This window comes from Coregonus lavaretus (assembly GCF_964263955.1).
Source record: "Coregonus lavaretus genome assembly, chromosome: 7".
NCBI lineage: Eukaryota > Metazoa > Chordata > Actinopteri > Salmoniformes > Salmonidae > Coregonus > Coregonus lavaretus.
In genome coordinates, this window is record NC_139994.1 from 22,534,857 (window position 1) to 22,555,495 (window position 20,639).

The window sequence follows — 20,639 nt, forward strand, 5'->3', positions numbered from 1 at the left end:
CAGATAATTTAAATGTTAATTTCTCTACCATAAGCTGCCTCCAATGTCGTTTTAGAGAATTTGGCAGTACGTCCTACCGCAGACCACGTGTAACCACCCCAGCCCTGGACCTCCACATCCGGTTTCTTTACCTGCAGGATTGTCTGAGACTAGCCACCCGGACAGCTGATGAAACTGAGGAGTATTTCTGTCTGTAATAAAGCCCTTTTATGGGGAAAAACTCATTCTGATTGCCTGGGCCTGGCTCCCCAGTGGGTGGGGGCCTGGCTCCCAAGTGGGTGGGCCCCTGCCCAGTCATGTGAAATCCATAGATCTGGGCCTAATGAATTTATTTAAATTGACTGATTTCCTTATATGAACTTTAATTCAGTAAAATCATTGAAATTGTTGCATGTTGCGTTTAGATTTTTGTTCGGTGTATTTCATGGCTTTTCGAAATGGCTCACAGAGCTTGCTATTCCACTCACAGCTGTCATGTTTGTTATGAAGTTGAGATGTTAATGAAGTAATACAGACCGAATTGAAGTGTCTTGAGTTCTTTGCTAGTTCTACAGTATTCTGAATATATGATAGGGACAGGCAATGTAACATCCACAAAGGTTTTTGTAAAACATGCCCCTTACATTGGATCTTCTTGAAACGTTCTCTGCAACGCTTTCCTTTCATTAAGGCGTTATATGGTCTATAATTGGTTTATCTTTTTATTGTCAGAAGCATGTGCATTAACCACATTGTGTGTGCTTGTTCTGAAATGTATTTTCTAGACTTTTACAGAAGCAGTTGTTGATTTTTTAACAATGATGTGATACTTAGAAAATATACAGTGCATTCGGATAGTATTCAGACCCCTTGACTTTTTCCACTTTGTTACGTTACAGCCTTATTCTAAAATTGATTAAAAAAAAACATTTCTCTCATCAATCTACACACAATACCCCATAATGACAAAGTGAAAACAGGTTTAGACATTTTCGCTAATTTTTTACAAATTAAAAACAGAAATACCTTATTTAAAGAAGTATTCAGACCCTTTGCTATGACACTCGAAATTGAGCTCAGGTGCATCCTGTTTTCATTGATCATCCTTGAGATGTTTCTACAACTTCATTGGAGACCAGCTGCGGTAAATTCATTTGATTGGACATGATTTGGAAAGGCACACACCTGTCTATATAAGGTCCCACAGTTGACAGTGCATGTCAGAGCAAAAACCAAGCCATGAGGTCGAAGAAACTGTCCGTTGAGCTGAGACAGAATTGGGTTGAGGCACAGATATGGGGAAGGGTACGAAAAAATGTCTGCAGCATTGAAGGTCCCCAAGAACATAGTGGCCTTTATCATTCTTAAATGGAAGAAGTTTGAAACCACTAAGTTCCTTCGTAGAGCTGGCAGCACGGCCAAACTGAGCAATCGGGGGAGAAGGGCCTTGGTCAGGGAGGTGACCAAGAACCCGATGGCTCCAGTGTTCCTCTGTGGAGATGGGAGAACCTTCCAGAAGGACAACCATCTCTGCAGCACTCCACCAATCAGGCCTTTATGGTAGAATGGCCAGACAGAAGCCACTCCTCAGTAAAAAGGCACATGACAGCACGAATGGAGTTTGCCAAAAGGCACCTAAAGGACTCTCAGACCGTGAGAAACAAGATTCTTTGGTCTGATGAAACCAAGATTGAACTCCTTGGCCTGAATGCCAAGCATCACATCTGGAGGAAACCTGGCACTATCCCTACGGTGAAGCATGGTGGTGGCAGCATCAAGCTGTGGGGATGTTTATCAGCGGCAGTGACTGGGACAGGATCGAGAGAAAGATGAACTGAGCAAAGTACAGAGAGATACTTGATGAAAACCTGCTCCAGAGCGCTCAGGAACTCAGACTGGGGTGAAGGCTCACCTTCCAACAGGACAACCACCCTAAGCACACAAGTTTCGGGACAAGTCTCTGAATGTACTCGAGTGGTCCAGCCAGAGCCCGGACTTGAACCCGATCGAACATCTCTGGAGAGACCTGAAAATAGCTGTGTAGCGACGCTCCCCATCCAACCTGACAGAGCTTGAGAGGATCTGCAGAGAAGAATGGGAGAAACTCCCCAAATACAGGTGTGCCAAGCTTGTAGCGTCATACCCAAGAAGACATGACGCTGTAATCGCTGCCGAAGGTGCTTTAACATAGTACTGAGACATGGGTCTGAATACTTATGTAAATGTAATATTTCAATTTTTTATATTTCCAAAATTTTCTAAAAACCTGTTTTTGCTTTGTCATTGTGGGGTATTGTGTGTAAATTGATGAGGGAAAAAACAATTGAATCTATTTTTGAATAAGGCTGTAAAATGTAGAAAAAGTCAAGGGGTCTGAATACTTTCCGAATGCACTGTATGCAGAAATGCATTTCTCATACATTTCAGTAGTGTTTTTTAGAAAGATGAGAAGAGTGTTTATGCACAATCTGTGAAAAGTCCTGGAGTGTGTTATTCAAATGAAATCCCCAAAATTCTGCTGACTTACTTCGGTGTCCAGAAAAGTGTATTGGTGGTATAGACGTTGGCCTATTTATAGTGCCTCATTTGCATACTTTAATATAATATTTCTGAAAAGGAGTCATACAAAATAAATCTCATATTTGTGTCTACATTTAACTGGTAAAGATTCATTTTGATATATATAAAGAGCATCATTTACCGGTGTGGTGTATGGCCTTAGTGTCATGGATCCTCATACAGGACAGTCGAGGCCTCAGATCAGCTTGGCAATGGCTGACAATAACCAGACCCCCGCTCACCCACAGAAGAGAGGAGGGGGGACCGGGACGGTTTTGACACCTTATCACTCGGTCGTAAATTAGGCAGGAGGTGAATCTCTCTCTTGCTCTCCAGTATTGATTGTTATTGTCCCTTTGTCTCCAGAATAATTTTGCCGCCAAAACTCTAATGTCCAACAAGTGAATACTGGAACAACATTTCTAAGTTAAGAATGTGTGGTATGGTCAGTGGGGACCTAAAGAAGAATCATGTCATATTGTTTATTATTTTGTGATGCCATTAAGAATGGTATCAAGAAAATATTGTAATTTGGAAAGTATACAGATGAGAGTATTTTTTAAAAGATAGGAATGTAATTTGTTTTCTAATGAGATAATTGTTTTTCATATAAGCTTTGCACCAGTAAGTAGCCACGCCCCGATTGAGCTCAGAGATCGTGTCAGCATGATGGAACGCCCCCTTTTACCAAGAGTACATAAAGGCTTGAAAGACAAATTTATATCAGACCAGAAAGACGTGAGACGGTGGTCTACACGTCTGAAAATGGTTGGAACATTGGACCTCAACCCGAGGTGAAGAAGATCACCTCCCAGACTAGACCTGAACATCGCCAGGCTGCAGCTGTGTGTGTAAAGTGGTTCAAACTCTGACTAACCACACGAGGTGGAGAGGAGAAAACTCCCCTTTCAGACAATCACTGGGACAGCTAAGTAGCTGTTCTGAAGACATTCCAATACAAGCCAGGACAACTAAGAAGAAGGACATTGTGACCTCTTGTGGACAATCAGTGCCTTACACCCACAGGACAATCAGATCTTTACAAGTGAGCTGAGCGAAGACCAAGCCAAAACCTCCTTTCCAAGAGGGCTTAGGTCAACAGAGATAGATGACAAACAAAGACATCCACACGTAAATATCATGATGATTTTTACTCCAAACGGGCAGTGGTTCGTGAGCAAAGTGTTATGATTACTTTGAGGGTAGTTTCCAAAAGTCTCTCTCTCTCTCGTTCAGAATGACGACTGATAAGAGGTAATGATTAATACGTTGACTGTTTTATACATATTGATAGGTAAAGACCTTTAGTTTAATTTGGGAGATGGTAACTCTATAAACAACTTCTTCCGTGATGCCCCAAATCCTAATGACTTAACAGTTACATGATTCATTTAATCGAGTAACAATTAAACATAGTTAGTTGATCCGATAACAGTCTTATTAATGAAAGTCGCGTCACGACATTAGCCTATGCTGTATACTATTACATAATCCTATGCCTTCTTCTGACATTTTAGAAATGTTCCAGATGACAACAAATGTGTTATGATAGTGAGTAAGAAATCTTTGAATGTCTATTTCAGACTTTGTAACATCCATAGTGGTCATTTTTCCTCTCTAAAGTAATAATGGAAATGACAATGTTTTCATAATTATCATTTTTGTGTTTAACCTTTCCTTCAAAAATGGCTATCCATGTTTTGACCTAAGACTTATAAACTCAGACTTTTGCTAATATGTTCAGTCTCCCCAAAAAGCTTGTCCATTTAATGTAGGCTAAAATCCACAACGCCTCTTATTTGTTTTATTTCTCCAACATGCCAATATTTAGAAGTCCGCTTTTTTGGTTATAGGCCTACACTCTCCCCAAGGAGTGCTATATACAGTGGGGAAAAAAAGTATTTAGTCAGCCACCAATTGTGCAAGTTCTCCCACTTAAAAAGATGAGAGAGGCCTGTAATTTTCATCATAGGTACACGTCAACTATGACAGACAAAATGAGGAAAAAAAATCCAGAAAATCACATTGTAGGATTTTTAATGAATTTATTGGCATATGATGGTGGAAAATAAGTATTTGGTCAATAACAAAAGTTTCTCAATACTTTGTTATATACCCTTTGTTGGCAATGACACAGGTCAAACGTTTTCTGTAAGTCTTCACAAGGTTTTCACACACTGTTGCTGGTATTTTGGCCCATTCCTCCATGCAGATCTCCTCTAGAGCAGTGATGTTTTGGGGCTGTCGCTGGGCAACACAGACTTTCAACTCCCTCCAAAGATTTTCTATGGGGTTGAGATCTGGAGACTGGCTAGGCCACTCCAGGACCTTGAAATGCTTCTTACGAAGCCACTCCTTCGTTGCCCGGGCGGTGTGTTTGGGATCATTGTCATGCTGAAAGACCCAGCCACGTTTCATCTTCAATGCCCTTGCTGATGGAAGGAGGGTTTCACTCAAAATCTCACGATACATGGCCCCATTCATTCTTTCCTTTACACGGATCAGTCGTCCTGGTCCCTTTGCAGAAAAACAGCCCCAAAGCATGATGTTTCCAACCCCATGCTTCACAGTAGGTATGGTGTTCTTTGGATGCAACTCAGCATTCTTTGTCCTCCAAAAATGACGAGTTGAGTTTTTACCAAAAAGTTATATTTTGGTTTCATCTGACCATATGACATTCTCCCAATCCTCTTCTGGATCATCCAAATGCACTTCAGACGGGCCTGGACATGTACTGGCTTAAGCAGGGGGACACGTCTCGCACTGCAGGATTTGAGTCCCTGGCGGCGTAGTGTGTTACTGATGGTTGGCTTTGTTACTTTGGTCCCAGCTCTCTGCACGTCATTCACTAGGTCCCCCCGTGTGGTTCTGGGATTTTTGCTCACCGTTCTTGTGATCATTTTGACCCCACGGAGTGAGATCTTGCGTGGAGCCCCAGATCGAGGGAGATTATCAGTGGTCTTGTATGTCTTCCATTTCCTAATAATTGCTCCCACAGTTGATTTCTTCAAACCAAGCTGCTTACCTATTGCAGATTCAGTCTTCCCAGCCTGGTGCAGTTCTACAATTTTGTTTTTGGTGTCCTTTGACAGCTCTTTGGTCTTGGCCATTGTGAAGTTTGGAGTGTGACTGTTTGAGGTTGTGGACAGGTGTCTTTTATACTGATAACAAGTTCAAACAGGTGCCATTAATACAGGTAACGAGTGGAGGACAGAGGAGCCTCTTAAAGAATAAGTTACAGGTCTGTGAGAGCCAAAAATCTTGCTTGTTTGTAGGTGACCAAATACTTATTTTCCACCATAATTTGCAAATAAATTCATAAAAAATCCTACAATGGGATTTTCTGGATTTTTTTTTCTCAATTTGTCTGTCATAGTTGACGTGTACCTATGATGAAAATTACAGGCCTCTCTCATCTTTTTGAGTGGGAGAACCTGCACAATTGGTGGCTGACTAAATACTTTTTTTCCCCACTGTACATATTTTTTGTTTTTCTGTGAGATATTAAAGTTTTAAGTTTGCATGCAAATGTAACATCCCTACCGCTGGAATCGCCCAATATTAAAATCACAGTAGAACACTGGAAAAAGTAAGGGTAGACCTAAAACTCTTTACACATTTTGTTCATAAAGATTATTCGAAGATCTTCATAAATACAGACTCAGTTTCATTAGGCTAAGTGTAAACTGCAACATGCAAAAACTAGGCTTACTTTAACACATAGGGAGGCTGAGGAGTTAGTGTATGTCAACAGAGTTTCAGCTAGCATAGCTTTAATACTTGCAGGCTAATAGTTTGTAGATGGTCTGAGCAACTCCAGATTGGTCTGAGCAACTCCAGATCTGTGGGGATTTGCACAGCAGAAACAAATTCAATTCATGTTCTACCAGTAAATTGGAACCCTCAGAATACTTAGGCTAATCTTTCCCAAAGTTCAAGTGCAGATGATGCTGTGTTGCCCTATTTGGCAGAAGACCATCGAGTTGGACAAGCATATGGGACTGCGGCCTACGTAGGTGCATAATGCCATCTGCAGTCTCAAAGATGGAGGAGTACCTGACAATATTTTGCAAACATTCTTTATTTGAAACAGACATTTAGCCTACTTGGCAGTCAGCGAGCATAAGCCTTCCCTGCTTATTCCTATAGCACTAAGCACTTCAAATCAAAACACAGGCTTGTTGGATGATAATTCTAGAGATCTCTCCATCAAGCATTCCACCTCATCATTGAGTTGTTTCACAAAGGTCTAGGATAGCTAATGCAGCCGCCGTTACAAGAAAGTGATTATCTGTTCCTCAGTGTCACTGCTTATCCCCACTGATTCTAACGATAGATTAATACAATTAATGCCAAACACATCACCATATTAGGTTCAGTGTTTCTTGGGGGCTTTCTATTTGATCAGTTATGGCACATTGAGTAATGTTTGCTGTAAGTGAGTGATGATTGTTCATTTAGACAGAGAGCAATCCCACTATAGATAGCCTAGTGGGTACGGAAAACAAACTACTGTGAAAACATTTTAATAACCCAATGTACAAGCACAGATTGAAAGAATGAATAACGATCAACATAAATAACCAGATTCAATTTGACAGTAGAGCAGTTATAGGCCTAAATATGTGGGGACCCTAATCACATTTGTAAAACCCGTCTTCATTGCCAAGACAAATACTAGAAAGACGTAGGCTATAGCATTAGATGCTCAGAGGTGAAGGCTGAACAATACACTAACCACACAAACTGGGAAAATGTCTAGGTAGCCTAACAGTTTTGTACCTCCAAATGGTCATGAATGTGTTCAGTTAACTGTGGTTGAACTAAGGGCACTCAGCTCTGGAGTCTAGAGTGATCACAATGGCCCATCTTGTATACCATTAAACATGATAGCTTGAGACCGAAATGAAATCATTAGCGGCGTCGAGGCTGATTAATTACCCAAAGGCTCTGAACGTCCGATCAATATGGACTAAACAGAGTGGGACCACCGTACGGGCGATTAAAACTTGATTCAGCACAGAAGTTATAATTGCTTTGGAGTCGGAAGTAGCACAGACAGTTTTCCTATAGGGATTGCAGGGTTGACTCAAACTGCAACCTAAATGATCCCTTACTGTCTAGCTTTTATTTGGGTGATTGTAAATTCTTAAAGATTATATTATCTAAAACAAACGTATGGGTCCATTATTTTTTCTACATAGTTTAAATCTGGTTTCAGTCATTTAAGTTTAAACTGAAAGCGTTTTTCCATTCTGAATTATTATTTGTTTGGACTTCGGCGACCCCCCCAAAAAACGCTTAGGTAGCCCGCCCAATGATTTCAATGGCAGAAAAATCCCTGATGAATATAAAATCAACTAGGTCTAAACTCCATTTACGTGACCAGTCAAATGGGCTGTGTCAGAGCTTGAAAGCACTATTAGTGTCGTTGCTGGCACAACGCCCCTGCCAGCTTAGAAAACAGCCATCTTGACAGCTGCTGCGACAATCAACAGTTGGCATGTCAACACAGAGACTTGAGCCAACTCATGACACATACAGTGCCTTCAGAAAGTATTCACACCCCTTGACTTTTTCCACATTTTCTTGTGTTACAACCTGAATTTAAAATAGATTAAATTTAGATTTTGTATCATTGTCCTACACACAATACCCCAAAATGTCAAAGTGGAATTATGTTTTTTGAATTTTTTACAAATTAATAAATATGAAAAGCTGAAATGTCTTGAGTCAAGTATTCCACCGCTTTATGGCAAGCCTAAATAAGTTCAGGAGTAAGAATTTGCTTAATAAGTCACATAAGTTGCATAGACTGTGTGCAATAAGTGTTTAACATGGTTTTTGAATGACTACCTCATCTCTGTACCCCACACATAAAATGATCTGTAAGGTCCCTCAGTCGAGCAGTGAATTTCAAACACAGATTCAACCACAAAGACCAGGGAGGTTTTCCAATGCCTCGCAAAAAAAGATATAGAATATCCCTTTGAGCATTGATACACTTTAGATGGTGTATCAATACACCCAGTCACTACAAAGATACAGGCGTCCTTCCTAACTCAATTGCTGAAGAACTTTAAAACAGTTAAAGAGGTTAATGGCTGTAATAGGAGAAAACTGAGGACGGATCAACAACACTGTAGTTACTCCACAATACTAACCTAAATGGCAGAGTGAAAAAGAAGGAAGCCTGTACAGAATAAAAATATTCCAAAACATGCATCCTGTTGCAATTAGGCACTTAAGTAAAACTGCAAAACAATGTGGCAAAGAAATGTACTTTATGTCCTGAACACAAAGCGTTGTGTTTTGGGCAAATCCAACACATCACTGAGTACCACTCTGCATATTTTCAAGCATGGTGGTGGCTGTATCATGTTATGGGTATGCTTGTCATCGGCATGGACTAGGGAGTTTTTTAGGATAAAATAAACGGAATAGAGCTAAGCACAGGCAAAATCCAAGAGGAAAACCTGGTTCAGTTCACTTTCTCTGTTCATAGGAGTAACAACATGAATTTGTGCATGCGATGCGACTCGAGTTTTGCCATCAGCTGGAAGGCGGTGTCCCTTTTTGCGAGGCGGACCCTCAGTCTGCTGCGCTCTCCCTCCGCTGAGACTGACCATCAGATGCAGGCACCATCAGCCCAGTAAAATAAAAATACAATTATTTAAATGTATGCTCACTCAGCGGTGCTTCGAAAGTAATACAACAACGGATCTATTATCGATGTGATCTTATAGCCTACCTAAAATGTTGAAATATAATTTTATAAAGGTCTCGAACAACAATGCATTGGCAGGGCAATTCAAGCAAAGCCAATATGCGGTGATAATGCATTGGGTCTATAGCTTACTGCACAAACCTCATTGCTACAGTACTGTTTTTAATTGGTTAATGTTGCATAGGCTTAAGTTGTTTAAGTAATGTAAAAAATCTGAGCGGTAGATCTCTGCTTGCATTTTGACTCCGTGATCTTGACTCAGAAGAGGTTGGTGACCACTGTTCTAGAGTTTTCCTTGTTAACACTATCAACGTTTCCCTTTACTGTGGCAATTGTGATGGAATCTACACAATATTAGCCACTTTCAATGCAACATACCGAAACAAAACAAACGATGCAAGAGATTTTGTTGAAGGCAGAACGCATCGGAGTAGGATTCTACTGCATTGAGATGCACTACTCAGCCCGTACTCTACACAAACTGGTGCGGCATAAACAATCAGAGCTGCAGTAGGCCTAAATGCAAATAGAGCATTGCCATAAATGGATCTGTGCAATTTACTTTGAACTGGACTGTGTTTACAGCATGAGCGGTTGTTAGTAGATGCGCTTGTTTTGAGATCAAAGCGAGAGCTGCATGTAGCCACGTGTGCACATATTTTTCATATCCTTTGTTAGTTAGTGAGTTATTAGCCCAGGTATAGATCATTTGTAGTCAGCAATAGGGGAGTGATTGCTTCCTACAAGAGCACAAAACGTATACATTTCTAGCTTTTTGTCTTAAAGGGGCAGTGTTGAATTTTGAGACAGGCTTGAATAAGCTAAGTAGCCAATAGGCAGAGGGTAGCATTATTTGTCTGATTCTCTGTAATAATGGTTGGGAATAATAATGCATTTTATTTTGTAAAGTGGTTTCTTGCATCAAACACAACAACATTTTCAGTCACCTTCTTGTCTGAAGGACAAGTGGATAAACAGGTTAATGTCAAGCCCTGCATGTTTTATTTTTAAAAGTCTCATGGAATGTAGGCCTACATTGAACATCACACATTGGCTGCTACTGTAGGCTGAATGATAGAACAGCTACTTCCATGTTAAAATGTTATGGGATGCATTTTCTCCATTGTTTTTTATGGTAGGCCACTCTGATAGGCCTGCATTATGATCAAATAGCCACAGTAGCCTACATGGCCACTGTTAAAACGTTAACTTAAAGCGGGTACAGCCTCAGTGTTCACGTAAACACGCGCTGGAAGTTGCACACAATTTTCACAACGTTCAAGTTTGCGCTCAGCAGACCTGAAATTTGCTCAGTGCCGAATTTGTGTGGGGGTGCTTTGCTGTTGACACTTTCGGCACACAACCAGCATGGCTACCACAGCCTTCTGCAGCGATACGCCATCCCACCTGGTTTGCGCTTAATGGGACTATCATTTGTTTTTCAACAGGAAAATGACCCAAAACACACCTCCAGGTTGTGTAAGGACTAAAAAAGTGGTCAGGACTGTTTTGCTAGCACAGACTGGAACATGTTCCGGGATTCTTCAGATAGCATTGAGGAGTACACCACATCAGTCACTGGCTTCATCAATAAGTGCATCGATGACGTCGTCCCCACAGTGACCGTACGTACATACCCCAACCAGAAGCCATGAATTACAGGCAACATCCACACTGAGCTAAAGGGTAGAGCTGCCGCTTTCAAGGAGCGGGACTCGCTTATAAGAAATCCCGCTATACCCTCCGACGAACCATCAAACAGGCAAAGAGTCACTACAGGACTAAGATTGAATCGTACTACACCGGCTCTGACGCTTGTCGGATGTGGCAGGGCTTGAAAACTATTACAGACTACAGAGGGAAGCACAGCTGCGAGCTGCCCAGTGACACAAGCCTACCAGACGAGCTAAACCACTTCTACGCTCGCTTCTAGGCAAGCAACACTCAAGCATGCATGAGAGCACCAGCTGTTCCGGATGACTATGTGATCACGCTCTCCGTAGCCAATGTGAGTAAGACTTTTAAGCAGGTCAACATTCACAAGGCCGCAGGGCCAGACGGATTACCAGGACATGTACTCCGAGCATGTGCTGACCAACTGGCAAGTGTCTTCAATGACATTTTCAACATGTCCCTGACTGAGTCTGTAATACCAACATGTTTCAAGCAGACCACCATAGTCCCCGTGCCCAAGGACACTAAGATAACCTGCCTAAATGACTACCGACCCATAGCACTCACGTCTGTAGCCATGAAGTGCTTTGAAAGGCTGGTCATGGCTCACATCAACACCATTATCCCAGAAACCCTAGACCCACTCCAATTTGCATACCACCCCAACAGATCCACAGATGATGCAATCTCTATTGCACTCCACACTGCCCTTTCCCACCTGAACAAGAGGAACACCTACGTGAGAATGCTATTCATTGACTACAGCTCAGCGTTCAACACCATAGTGCCCTCAAAGCTCATCACTAAGCTAAGGATCCTGGGACTAAACACCTCCCTCTGCAACTGGATCCTGGACTTCCTGACGGGCCGCCCACAGGTGGTAAGGGTAGGTAACAACACATCTGCCACACTGATCCTCAACACGGGGGTCCCTCAGGGGTGCGTGCTCAGTCCCCTCCTGTACTCCCTGTTCACCCATGACTGCAAGGCCAGGCACGACTCCAACACCATCATTAAGTTTGCCGACGACACAACAGTGGTAGGCCTGATCACCAACAACGATGAGACAGCCTATAGGGAGGAGGTCAGAGACCTGGCCGTGTGGTGCCAGGATAACAATCTCTCCCTCAACGTGACCAAGACAAAGGAGATGATTGTGGACTACAGGAAAAAAAAAAGAGGACTGAGCATGCCCCCATTCTCATCGACGAGGCTGTAGTGGAACAGGTTGAGAGCTTCAAGTTCCTTGGTGTCCACATCACCAACAAACTATTATGGTCCAAACAGACCAAGACAGTCGTGAAGAGGGCACGACAAAGCCTATTCCCCCTCAGGAGACTGAAAAGATTTGGCATGGGTCCTCAGATCCTCATAAAGTTCTACAGCTGCACCATCGAGAGCATCCTGACTGGTTGCATCACCGTCTGGTATGGCAAATGCTCGGCCTCCGACCGCAAGGCACTACAGAGGGTAGTGCGTACGGCCCAGTACATCACTGGGGCCAAGCTTCCTGCCATCCAGGACCTCTATACCAGGCGGTGTCAGAGGAAGGCCCTCAAAATTGTAAAAGACTCCAGCCACCCTAGTCATAGACTTTAAAATAATAATAATAATAATAATAATAATAATAATAATAAGCCATTTAGCAGACGCTTTTATCCAAAGCGACTTACAATCATGTGTGCATACATTTTTACGTATGGGTGGTCCCAGAGATCGAACCCACTACCCTGGCGTTACAAGCGCCATGCTCTACCAATTGAGCTACAGAGGACCACTTTAGAAACTTTAGATCTCTGGACAGATACACTTTTACGCCTGCTATGTTAGGTTAGATACACACAGACCGCATGAGAGAGGAATGTACAGAACACAACGACGAGAGGGACAGAGAGTTTGTGAAAGTATGCCTTATCTACTTTGAAGAACTAGTAAAATGATTTAGTCAGACAGCTCTGCAGCATGGTCTACTTAGGTAGGCCAACTAAATAGGATGACTAAAGGCAGTACAGTATGGGAAGCCCATAGATAACGTTAGGTTTGGCTGGCAGACTGCTACTGCCGGAGCAGAGATGAGATGACTAAGTAATGAAAAATAATAAAGTAATCAAATAAAAACTAAGTAATATACACAACTGAAATATTTTATTATTTCATAGTAATTTCCTATTTTTCTATTGATGTCTACCCAATGTGGACCTGACAGAGACAATGGAATATTGTAAATGTTTTGACAATTGAATGCTCACTATTTTTGGCTTTGGAATTTCCATTAAAAAGCTCTATTTCATAATGCATTTAATGTTTTAAATAATAATTGAAATCGAAAACGTGATTTTTTTAAATAATCGAACCGACCTCAAAAAACATTAATTGTTCAGCAATACATTATGGGGTATTGTGAGTAGATTGGTGAGAAAAAATATAAAATCAATCCATTTTGAATTCAGGAAGTCAAGGATTATTAATAAAATTTTCTGAGTGACTCCGACACCATCAAAAAAAAGCATAGGCTACATGCAGTGAAGTCTCATGGGGGCTAAAAATAAAACATGTCAATGATCTAAAAAGGCCAGCATTGCAACGGAAATAAAAGAAACATCTTTAATGTTTCCAACAGTTCTCCACTGCAGAGCATGGAGAGGCTCTTCTGAATTCTTTTTGAGCAACAGCCTTTTGGGCCTCTGGGCTCCAAATATCATCTGAAGTGGTAGGTTTTATGATTCTCCTCAGGCACAGCCTTTTGGGCCTCTGGGCTCCAAAGATCATCTTATGTGGTAGGTTTTATGATTCTCCTCAGGCACAAACTTAGTACATGATGGCTCCAGTCCTTTAAATATTTAGCATAATATTAGGACATGCAAGAAAATGGTGAAAGGAGCAACTGTTGAGGCACAATTACCACAACATGGAGCAGAGGGGTCGACTTGACTGTAGGATGTTCATGTTGTTTCATTAGTGAAAGGTACACACTTTACATCAAATGCGTATCGACCTGGCTGTCATTGTTGAAGGTGCAGAATGATGGTGTGGAATTCACTATGAGGCTAGGCTATATGCTCTGTAAAACCCATGAGGTTTGATAAAGCCGCCTGGGTGAATGGGAAACAGGAAAAGTATGGGCTAGGTCTGGGTCTACTATGGTCTCAAATAGGCTAGTATTTTTAAAGTGTTTTAGGACTAGTACTATATGCAGCATACCAATTAAGTGTCTAGTGGTGATGTTCGTTTCCATGGCACAATTTCCGGATGCAAGGTTGTGCATTCACAGATTAAATGATCCTGCTTGATTGTAGATCACACACTTCAAGAATATGGAAGATATTTGAGCCTCCACTTAGGTTGATTACCATAAAATGTGATTTGATGGAATTCAAGGTCATGGGAGTCCAGTGTTTCCTCTATATTCACTGAGCATTTATTAAAAAATATGTTTTTAAAAATTGCTATAAAAATCTATATAATTTCTGCCGTGACGCGCTTTTAAATGGACATTCTCAATTAATGGAAGTCTATGGGAACAGCTAGCATGTCATTGCGCTAACTCTAAAAGGATAAGTAGTGTATCGTTTTTAAATGTGTGCATGTTTTTCTCCAACAGCTGATTCAAAGGGATGTGGCAGATTTTAAAACACTTCCTCGCTAGCCGCCGGGAGGATACTTGTGTATCTTCTGCCGAAGTAGGTAATCGAGGAGGGGAGAATACTCTGTTAGCCTACTAACGAATGAACACTCCCCTCAACCACTTATCTGTTTCTGGGTCACGGGGAGAGGAGGACGGATGAGTCGAGGAGAGACTTTTTCTCAATTGAGAATCTGAGAGTCATTACATTTCTTTGAATCCTAGATGGCCTAGGCCTATACTTTTGCAACCACCCTGTAGCATTTCTAATGCCAGTCAAGTGAAAATTGGTGTTCGGATTTGGTAGACAAGAGGTCAACTTTACATTTCTGACGAACAAAATAATCAGACTTCGTATGCCAAGGTCCATCAAACAATTTAACACATTTAAACCAATTGGACCAGTAGGCCTAAATCCTCTTAATCTATTGCTATTTCCACACAGTTCACCTGGCTGGAGAAAGCCTATAAGTCTGAAATTTTTGTTCAAGGTTCATGCCAAAGATTATCAATGATCAATGGTAAGGTTAAGTCAATGGCAAATAAAAAAACAGGTGGAGAAGTGATGACAGGAGGGAGTAAAGCCAGGTTACATGTGGGTGACTAGGTCAGCCATAATGTCAGAGTTGTGCAAACACAGTTTGGCCATATTGACACATATCATTGCAAGACAATTACATCCTAAAGAATGCAAATTAGCCTAGCTAGATCTTTACTGTTATGGAATGTTTGTTACCAAACTATGTATGACTATGGTAAAGAACCATATGGCCTTCCTATGCTTACTACGGTAGCCGGAATTGAATCATCACAGGTAGGCTACAGAAAGACTTGTCTCATTCAAAATCCTTACTGCTAACATTACTGAGCATTTAAATATAGTCTAGCCAATTGATAGGCTAGTTTTGATTAGCGCCTTCCAAAGTAGTTTGTGTTTTCCCTTTCAATAGCATCTAGCCTTCTCTTCAAATACTGCATAAATACTACTGACTCAAAATAAACCTCTAGCATCATAGGTATTGGTGGTGAAGTGGTGCCAAGTCATGGTATTGTGCATTAGGGCGTAAACCTGTCAAGGGATTAAGGCAGAGGAATGACACGGCAAGGGTCAGTAACCTCAAATTCTGAAAGGACCTGCCGTAAGAGTCCAGTCTACTTTCCTTCCATCTGCCTCCAAGCTCCCTTTTGTATTTTTAGACTCTAGCAGGGAAGTGATTTATCATCCCTCTCAGTTGACTATGAGGGTGTGTTCTTATCATCTTACTGTGGACCCCAGGAAGAGTAGCTGCTGCTTTCACAACAGCTAATGGGGATCCTAATAAAACACCAAAAAATACTGTGCCAGTTCACTGTATACTTCGAATTTGTATTGAAAATGTAATGACTGGTTGAAATAATACATACATTTAAATAGTATGCAGTGATGTGAGCATACATTGCATTGCCAAGCTTGATCGATTTCATGGAGAGCAGAGCTTGTGTGATATCCCTCCCTTCTGCATGGCATGAGATAAGCTGTTGGCACTTTTTTCTTTACATCGTTCAGTTATGAACTCATTTGTAACACTGGTTGTTACGGTGTAACAGTCGTATGCTTTAAGCTAACTAGGGCCATGTCCTGAAAAACCTGTCACACAATAATCGCAACCTTTTAATCACGTGACGTTAATAAAGCCTGACGTGGACAAGAAAGGCTGAACTGGTTAGTTAGCTAACATGCGTACTTTTCTTCAAAACTGGTAAGATTTTATGAAGAAACAGCACGTTTCTATGAGATACCAATGGAACGTCGCATGACAAAGTAAGTCTGGATAGCTTGCTAACCCAGACACCCAAGCCCCCGGGCTGTCATCCATTAGGGCACATGTTTTCTAGTAGTGACAGCTGACAAGGAGAGGAAGACGTACGGAAGGGGCTCCCAAAACAGCTACAAAATAAAACTACATAGGCCAATGTATTACTGAGCACGTGCAGCAATAAATGTGGTTCCCAAGCCTGACTAGTAGAAACGTTTGCATCACAGAGAAATAATTGACCACGGCTAGCTAGCTAGTGCTATCATACCTTTGCCTTGCCGGCCTCGAGCTTCTTTTGCCTCTCCTCGTCTTCCATTACCGTTGTCCCTGTGGCTGAGAGAAGAGGAAAATGGCTTCATGCGAAGTGTCAGCGAATACGTCCAGAGTCTGTGGGGAAAGTGTCTGTCTGTTGACATTCAATTTGTTTGCTAATGGTCTCAAATCACTGCGACAGGCTTGCATTAGGAACAGACTCCTTGCTACAGCCACATCTCCGACGCCATGTTCTCCACGTAAACACGAGACTGATTGTGATGACGTCACGTAGGTGGTTGTTTTCTGCAGCTACGCCCGGTTGGGAACGTTGGAATGTCACTCACAGTTCAAAACGTGTTATTTTATTATTATTTTATTTTTACAGAGGAAACAAATCAAATATACATTGATTATAGATTGAAATCATTTGCATCAGTAAATACATATTCTCTTTTCTGTGGAGTGGAGGTGCAAACAAGGTCACTGTGTCGCACAATCGCTCATCAGGATTCATTTCACATTGCCCCAGTTAAAATGAACAGATCTAAAACATTCACAATATTGTTCAAACTGAGCTTAGTGTAAAAAAATATAAATAATAATATGATGACGAATTTATAGTGATCTCTGCATATGATTATTTCTGCAATTGTGGTATTTAAACGAATACAAAATTAGAGCACACTTTGCACAGTCATAGAACATGTCTGTCTGACATTTACACTCATTGCTTCCACCCCAACCCCATCACAAGTTATACCACTTATAGCATTTAGGGACATTCTCTGGATTCTCCATTGAGCTGGGAAGCCATGCAAACCCTGATAATCAGCATTGTAAATGTGATTTAGGTCAAGAAAGCTCACAGAAAAGAAACACCAAACTTTTGAAGCTTCTACACAGACAGTGACATCTACATACCAGCAGCAGCAGGAGAAGGGGGTCTGTGTCTTCCGCTGACAGGAGCTGAGCAGCTTATGGTCTGGCAGATCTTGAATTCCACCCATCTTCTCTTCGACATCCTTAGCTACCCACTTTGAATCCCAAATAAAGGTGTTCAGCTCCCACCTGTGAACTTTTGTTGTCTGTGCGGCACCTTCAGCAAGACCTGCTGCCCATCTGAAAGTTTTAGGCCTTTAATAATGGATGGCGCTGAGGAGTACTATGTCAGCGGCACAGTAACCCAAGCACCACCACAATTGCAGGGCATCAACAAATGGATCAGGAAATTGTAACACAGTGAGTCCACAAAGACAAAATCATTTTGATGGTAAAACTATAGGGGTTGGGCTGTTTTAGTAGAGGTTGTTTGTTTCCAGTTGGTCCTGAAAGAAAGAATAAGAGAGGCTGAGAATAGGCTATGGAACATTAGTGTTGGTCACTCACAGATCTATTTCCCTATTGATTTAGTCGAGGATCCCGAGCCTGCTAAAAGCCGGGCTGATGAATGACTACAATGCATAGTCATATCAGATGTCCACTGCCGCCCTATGAGGTCTCAACAGAATTCCCTAACAAATGCATTTGAGCAAAAAATATTACAAGGCCGTGAATTGCACTATATAAAAAAATGAGCATTCAAGGCTTGAATAAATAACCATTGCTTACAATAATAAACAAATGTATTGGTTCGGTGCCTTTCTGGATCACCAATACAAAAGACATACATCAAGTAAAAATAAATAAACTCTCTATGCTCTCTATGAACTCAATTCCACCCATTTTCACTAGGGTGGCAGGCAGCCTAGTGGTAAAGCGTGTTGGGCCAGTAACCAAAAGGTATCTGGTTCAAATCCCCAAACCAATTAGGTGAAGAGATGGAGGCTGATACTTCTTCCTGCTGCCGCGCCGTTGAGCTGCAGCGATTGGAACTGAAGTGGACAGCTGACAACGGCGTGCTGGGGTAATGGAAAAGAAAGGCATTTCACTGTACTTGTGCACGTGACAATAGAAACTTGGAAAGTTGGCATGAATAAAGTATAAGGACCTTTTGTGCCTCATCGTCCAATACCAAACAACACCTTGATAGTTCTCATTGGTTCTCAGGAGTCATTGGTCATGATGGCCTTTAATACACAAGCAGTTGCTGACATTTATCAGAGATATTCTTATAACAATACATCTGTGATTAGGCTAGGTGACCATCTCAAGTGCATTTCAGCCATTGTACCCCTTGAAAACCATGATCAACAGTAAAACACTTGAATCATTAAAACATGGAATTTAGATGAGTATAACTTAGGCAAGGACACAAGGACGGACCTTCTTTTTTCAGTCTCTTTAGAGAGTCAAGTGAATGTACATTTACATTTGACATTTTAGTCATTTAGCAGACGCTCTTATCCAGAGCGACTTACAGTTAGTACTGTAAGTGCATACATTATTATTTTTTATAATTTTTTCATACTGGCCCCCCGTGGGAATCGAACACACAACCCTGGCGTTGCAAACGCCATGCTCTACCAACTGAGCTACATCCCTGCCGGCCATTCCCTCCCCTACCCTGAACGACGCTGGGCCAATTGTGCGCCGCCCCATGGGTCTCCCGGTCGCGGCCGGCTACGACAGAGCCTGGATTCGAACCAGGATCTCTAGTGGCACAGCTAGCACTGCAATGCAGTGCCCCATTTCCCCTCCATCCCTCTCCATAGCTACAGTGGGGAAAAAAGTATTTAGTCAGCCACCAATTGTGCAAGTTCTCCCACTTAAAAAGATGAGAGAGGCCTGTAATTTTCATCATAGGTACACGTCAACTAGAACAGACAAAATGAGAGAAAAAAATCCAGAAAATCACATTGTAGGATTTTTAATGAATTTATTTGCAAATTATGGTGGAAAATAAGTTTTTGGTCAATAACAAAAGTTTCTCAATACTTTGTTATATACCCTGTGTTGGCAATGACACAGGTCAAACGTTTTCTGTAAGTCTTCACAAGGTTTTCACACACACACACTGTTGCTGGTATTTTGGCCCATTCCTCCATGCAGATCTCCTCTAGAGCAGTGATGTTTTGGGGCTGTCGCTGGGCAACACGGACTTTCAACTCCCTCCAAAGATGTTCTATGGGGTTGAGAACTGGAGACTGGCTAGGCCACTCCAGGACCTTGAAATGCTTCTTACGAAGCCACTCCTTCGTTGCCCGAGCGGTGTGTTTGGGATCATTGTCATGCTGAAAGACCCAGCCACGTTTCATCTTCAATGCCCTTGCTGATGGAAGGAGGTTTTCTCTCAAAATCTCACGATACATGGCCCCATTCATTCTTTCCTTTACACGGATCAGTCGTCCTGGTCCCTTTGCAGAAAAACAGCCCCAAAGCATGATGTTTCCACCCCCATGCTTCACAGTAGGTATGGTGTTCTTTGGATGCAACTCAGCATTCTTTGTCCTCCAAACACGACGAGTTGAGTTTTTACCAAAAAGTTCTATTTTGGTTTCATCTGACCATATGCCATTCTCCCAATCCTCTTCTGGATCATCCAAATGCACTCTAGCAAACTTCAGACGGGCCTGGACATGTACTGGCTTAAGCAGGGGGACACGTCTGGCACTGCAGGATTTGAGTCCCTGGCGGCATAGTGTGTTACTGATGGTAGGCTTTGTTACTTTGGTCCCAGCTCTCTGCAGGTCATTCACTAGGTCCCCCCGTGTGGTTCTGGGATTTTTGCTCACCGTTCTTGTGATCATTTTGACCCCACGGGGTGAGATCTTGCGTGGAGCCCCAGATCGAGGGAGATTATCAGTGGTCTTGTATGTCTTCCATTTCCTAATAATTGCTCCCACAGTTGATTTCTTCAAACCAAGCTGCTTACCTATTGCAGATTCAGTCTTCCCAGCCTGGTGCAGGTCTACAATTTTGTTTCTGGTGTCCTTTGACAGCTCTTTTGTCTTGGCCATAGTGGAGTTTGGAGTGTGACTGTTTGAGGTTGTGGACAGGTGTCTTTTATACTGATAACAAGTTCAAACAGGTGCCATTAATACAGGTAACGAGTGGAGGACAGAGGAGCCTCTTAAAGAAGTTACAGGTC

The 20,639-nt window shown here is 41.9% G+C and overlaps 1 protein-coding gene across 1 annotated transcript in view; it reads right to left on the bottom strand.

Moving 5' to 3' along the window:
• The window catches only part of LOC311132905 (A-kinase anchor protein 9-like), a 120,177-nt gene extending 103,294 nt beyond the window's left edge, over positions 1–16,883 (bottom strand). The window contains exon 1 of the mRNA XM_084166281.1: positions 16,626–16,883. Coding sequence (XP_084022407.1) covers positions 16,626–16,673 — 48 coding nt within the window. The 5' untranslated portion in view covers positions 16,674–16,883. The remainder of the gene's footprint in view (positions 1–16,625) is intronic.
• Between the last annotated feature and the right edge of the window lie 3,756 nt (positions 16,884–20,639).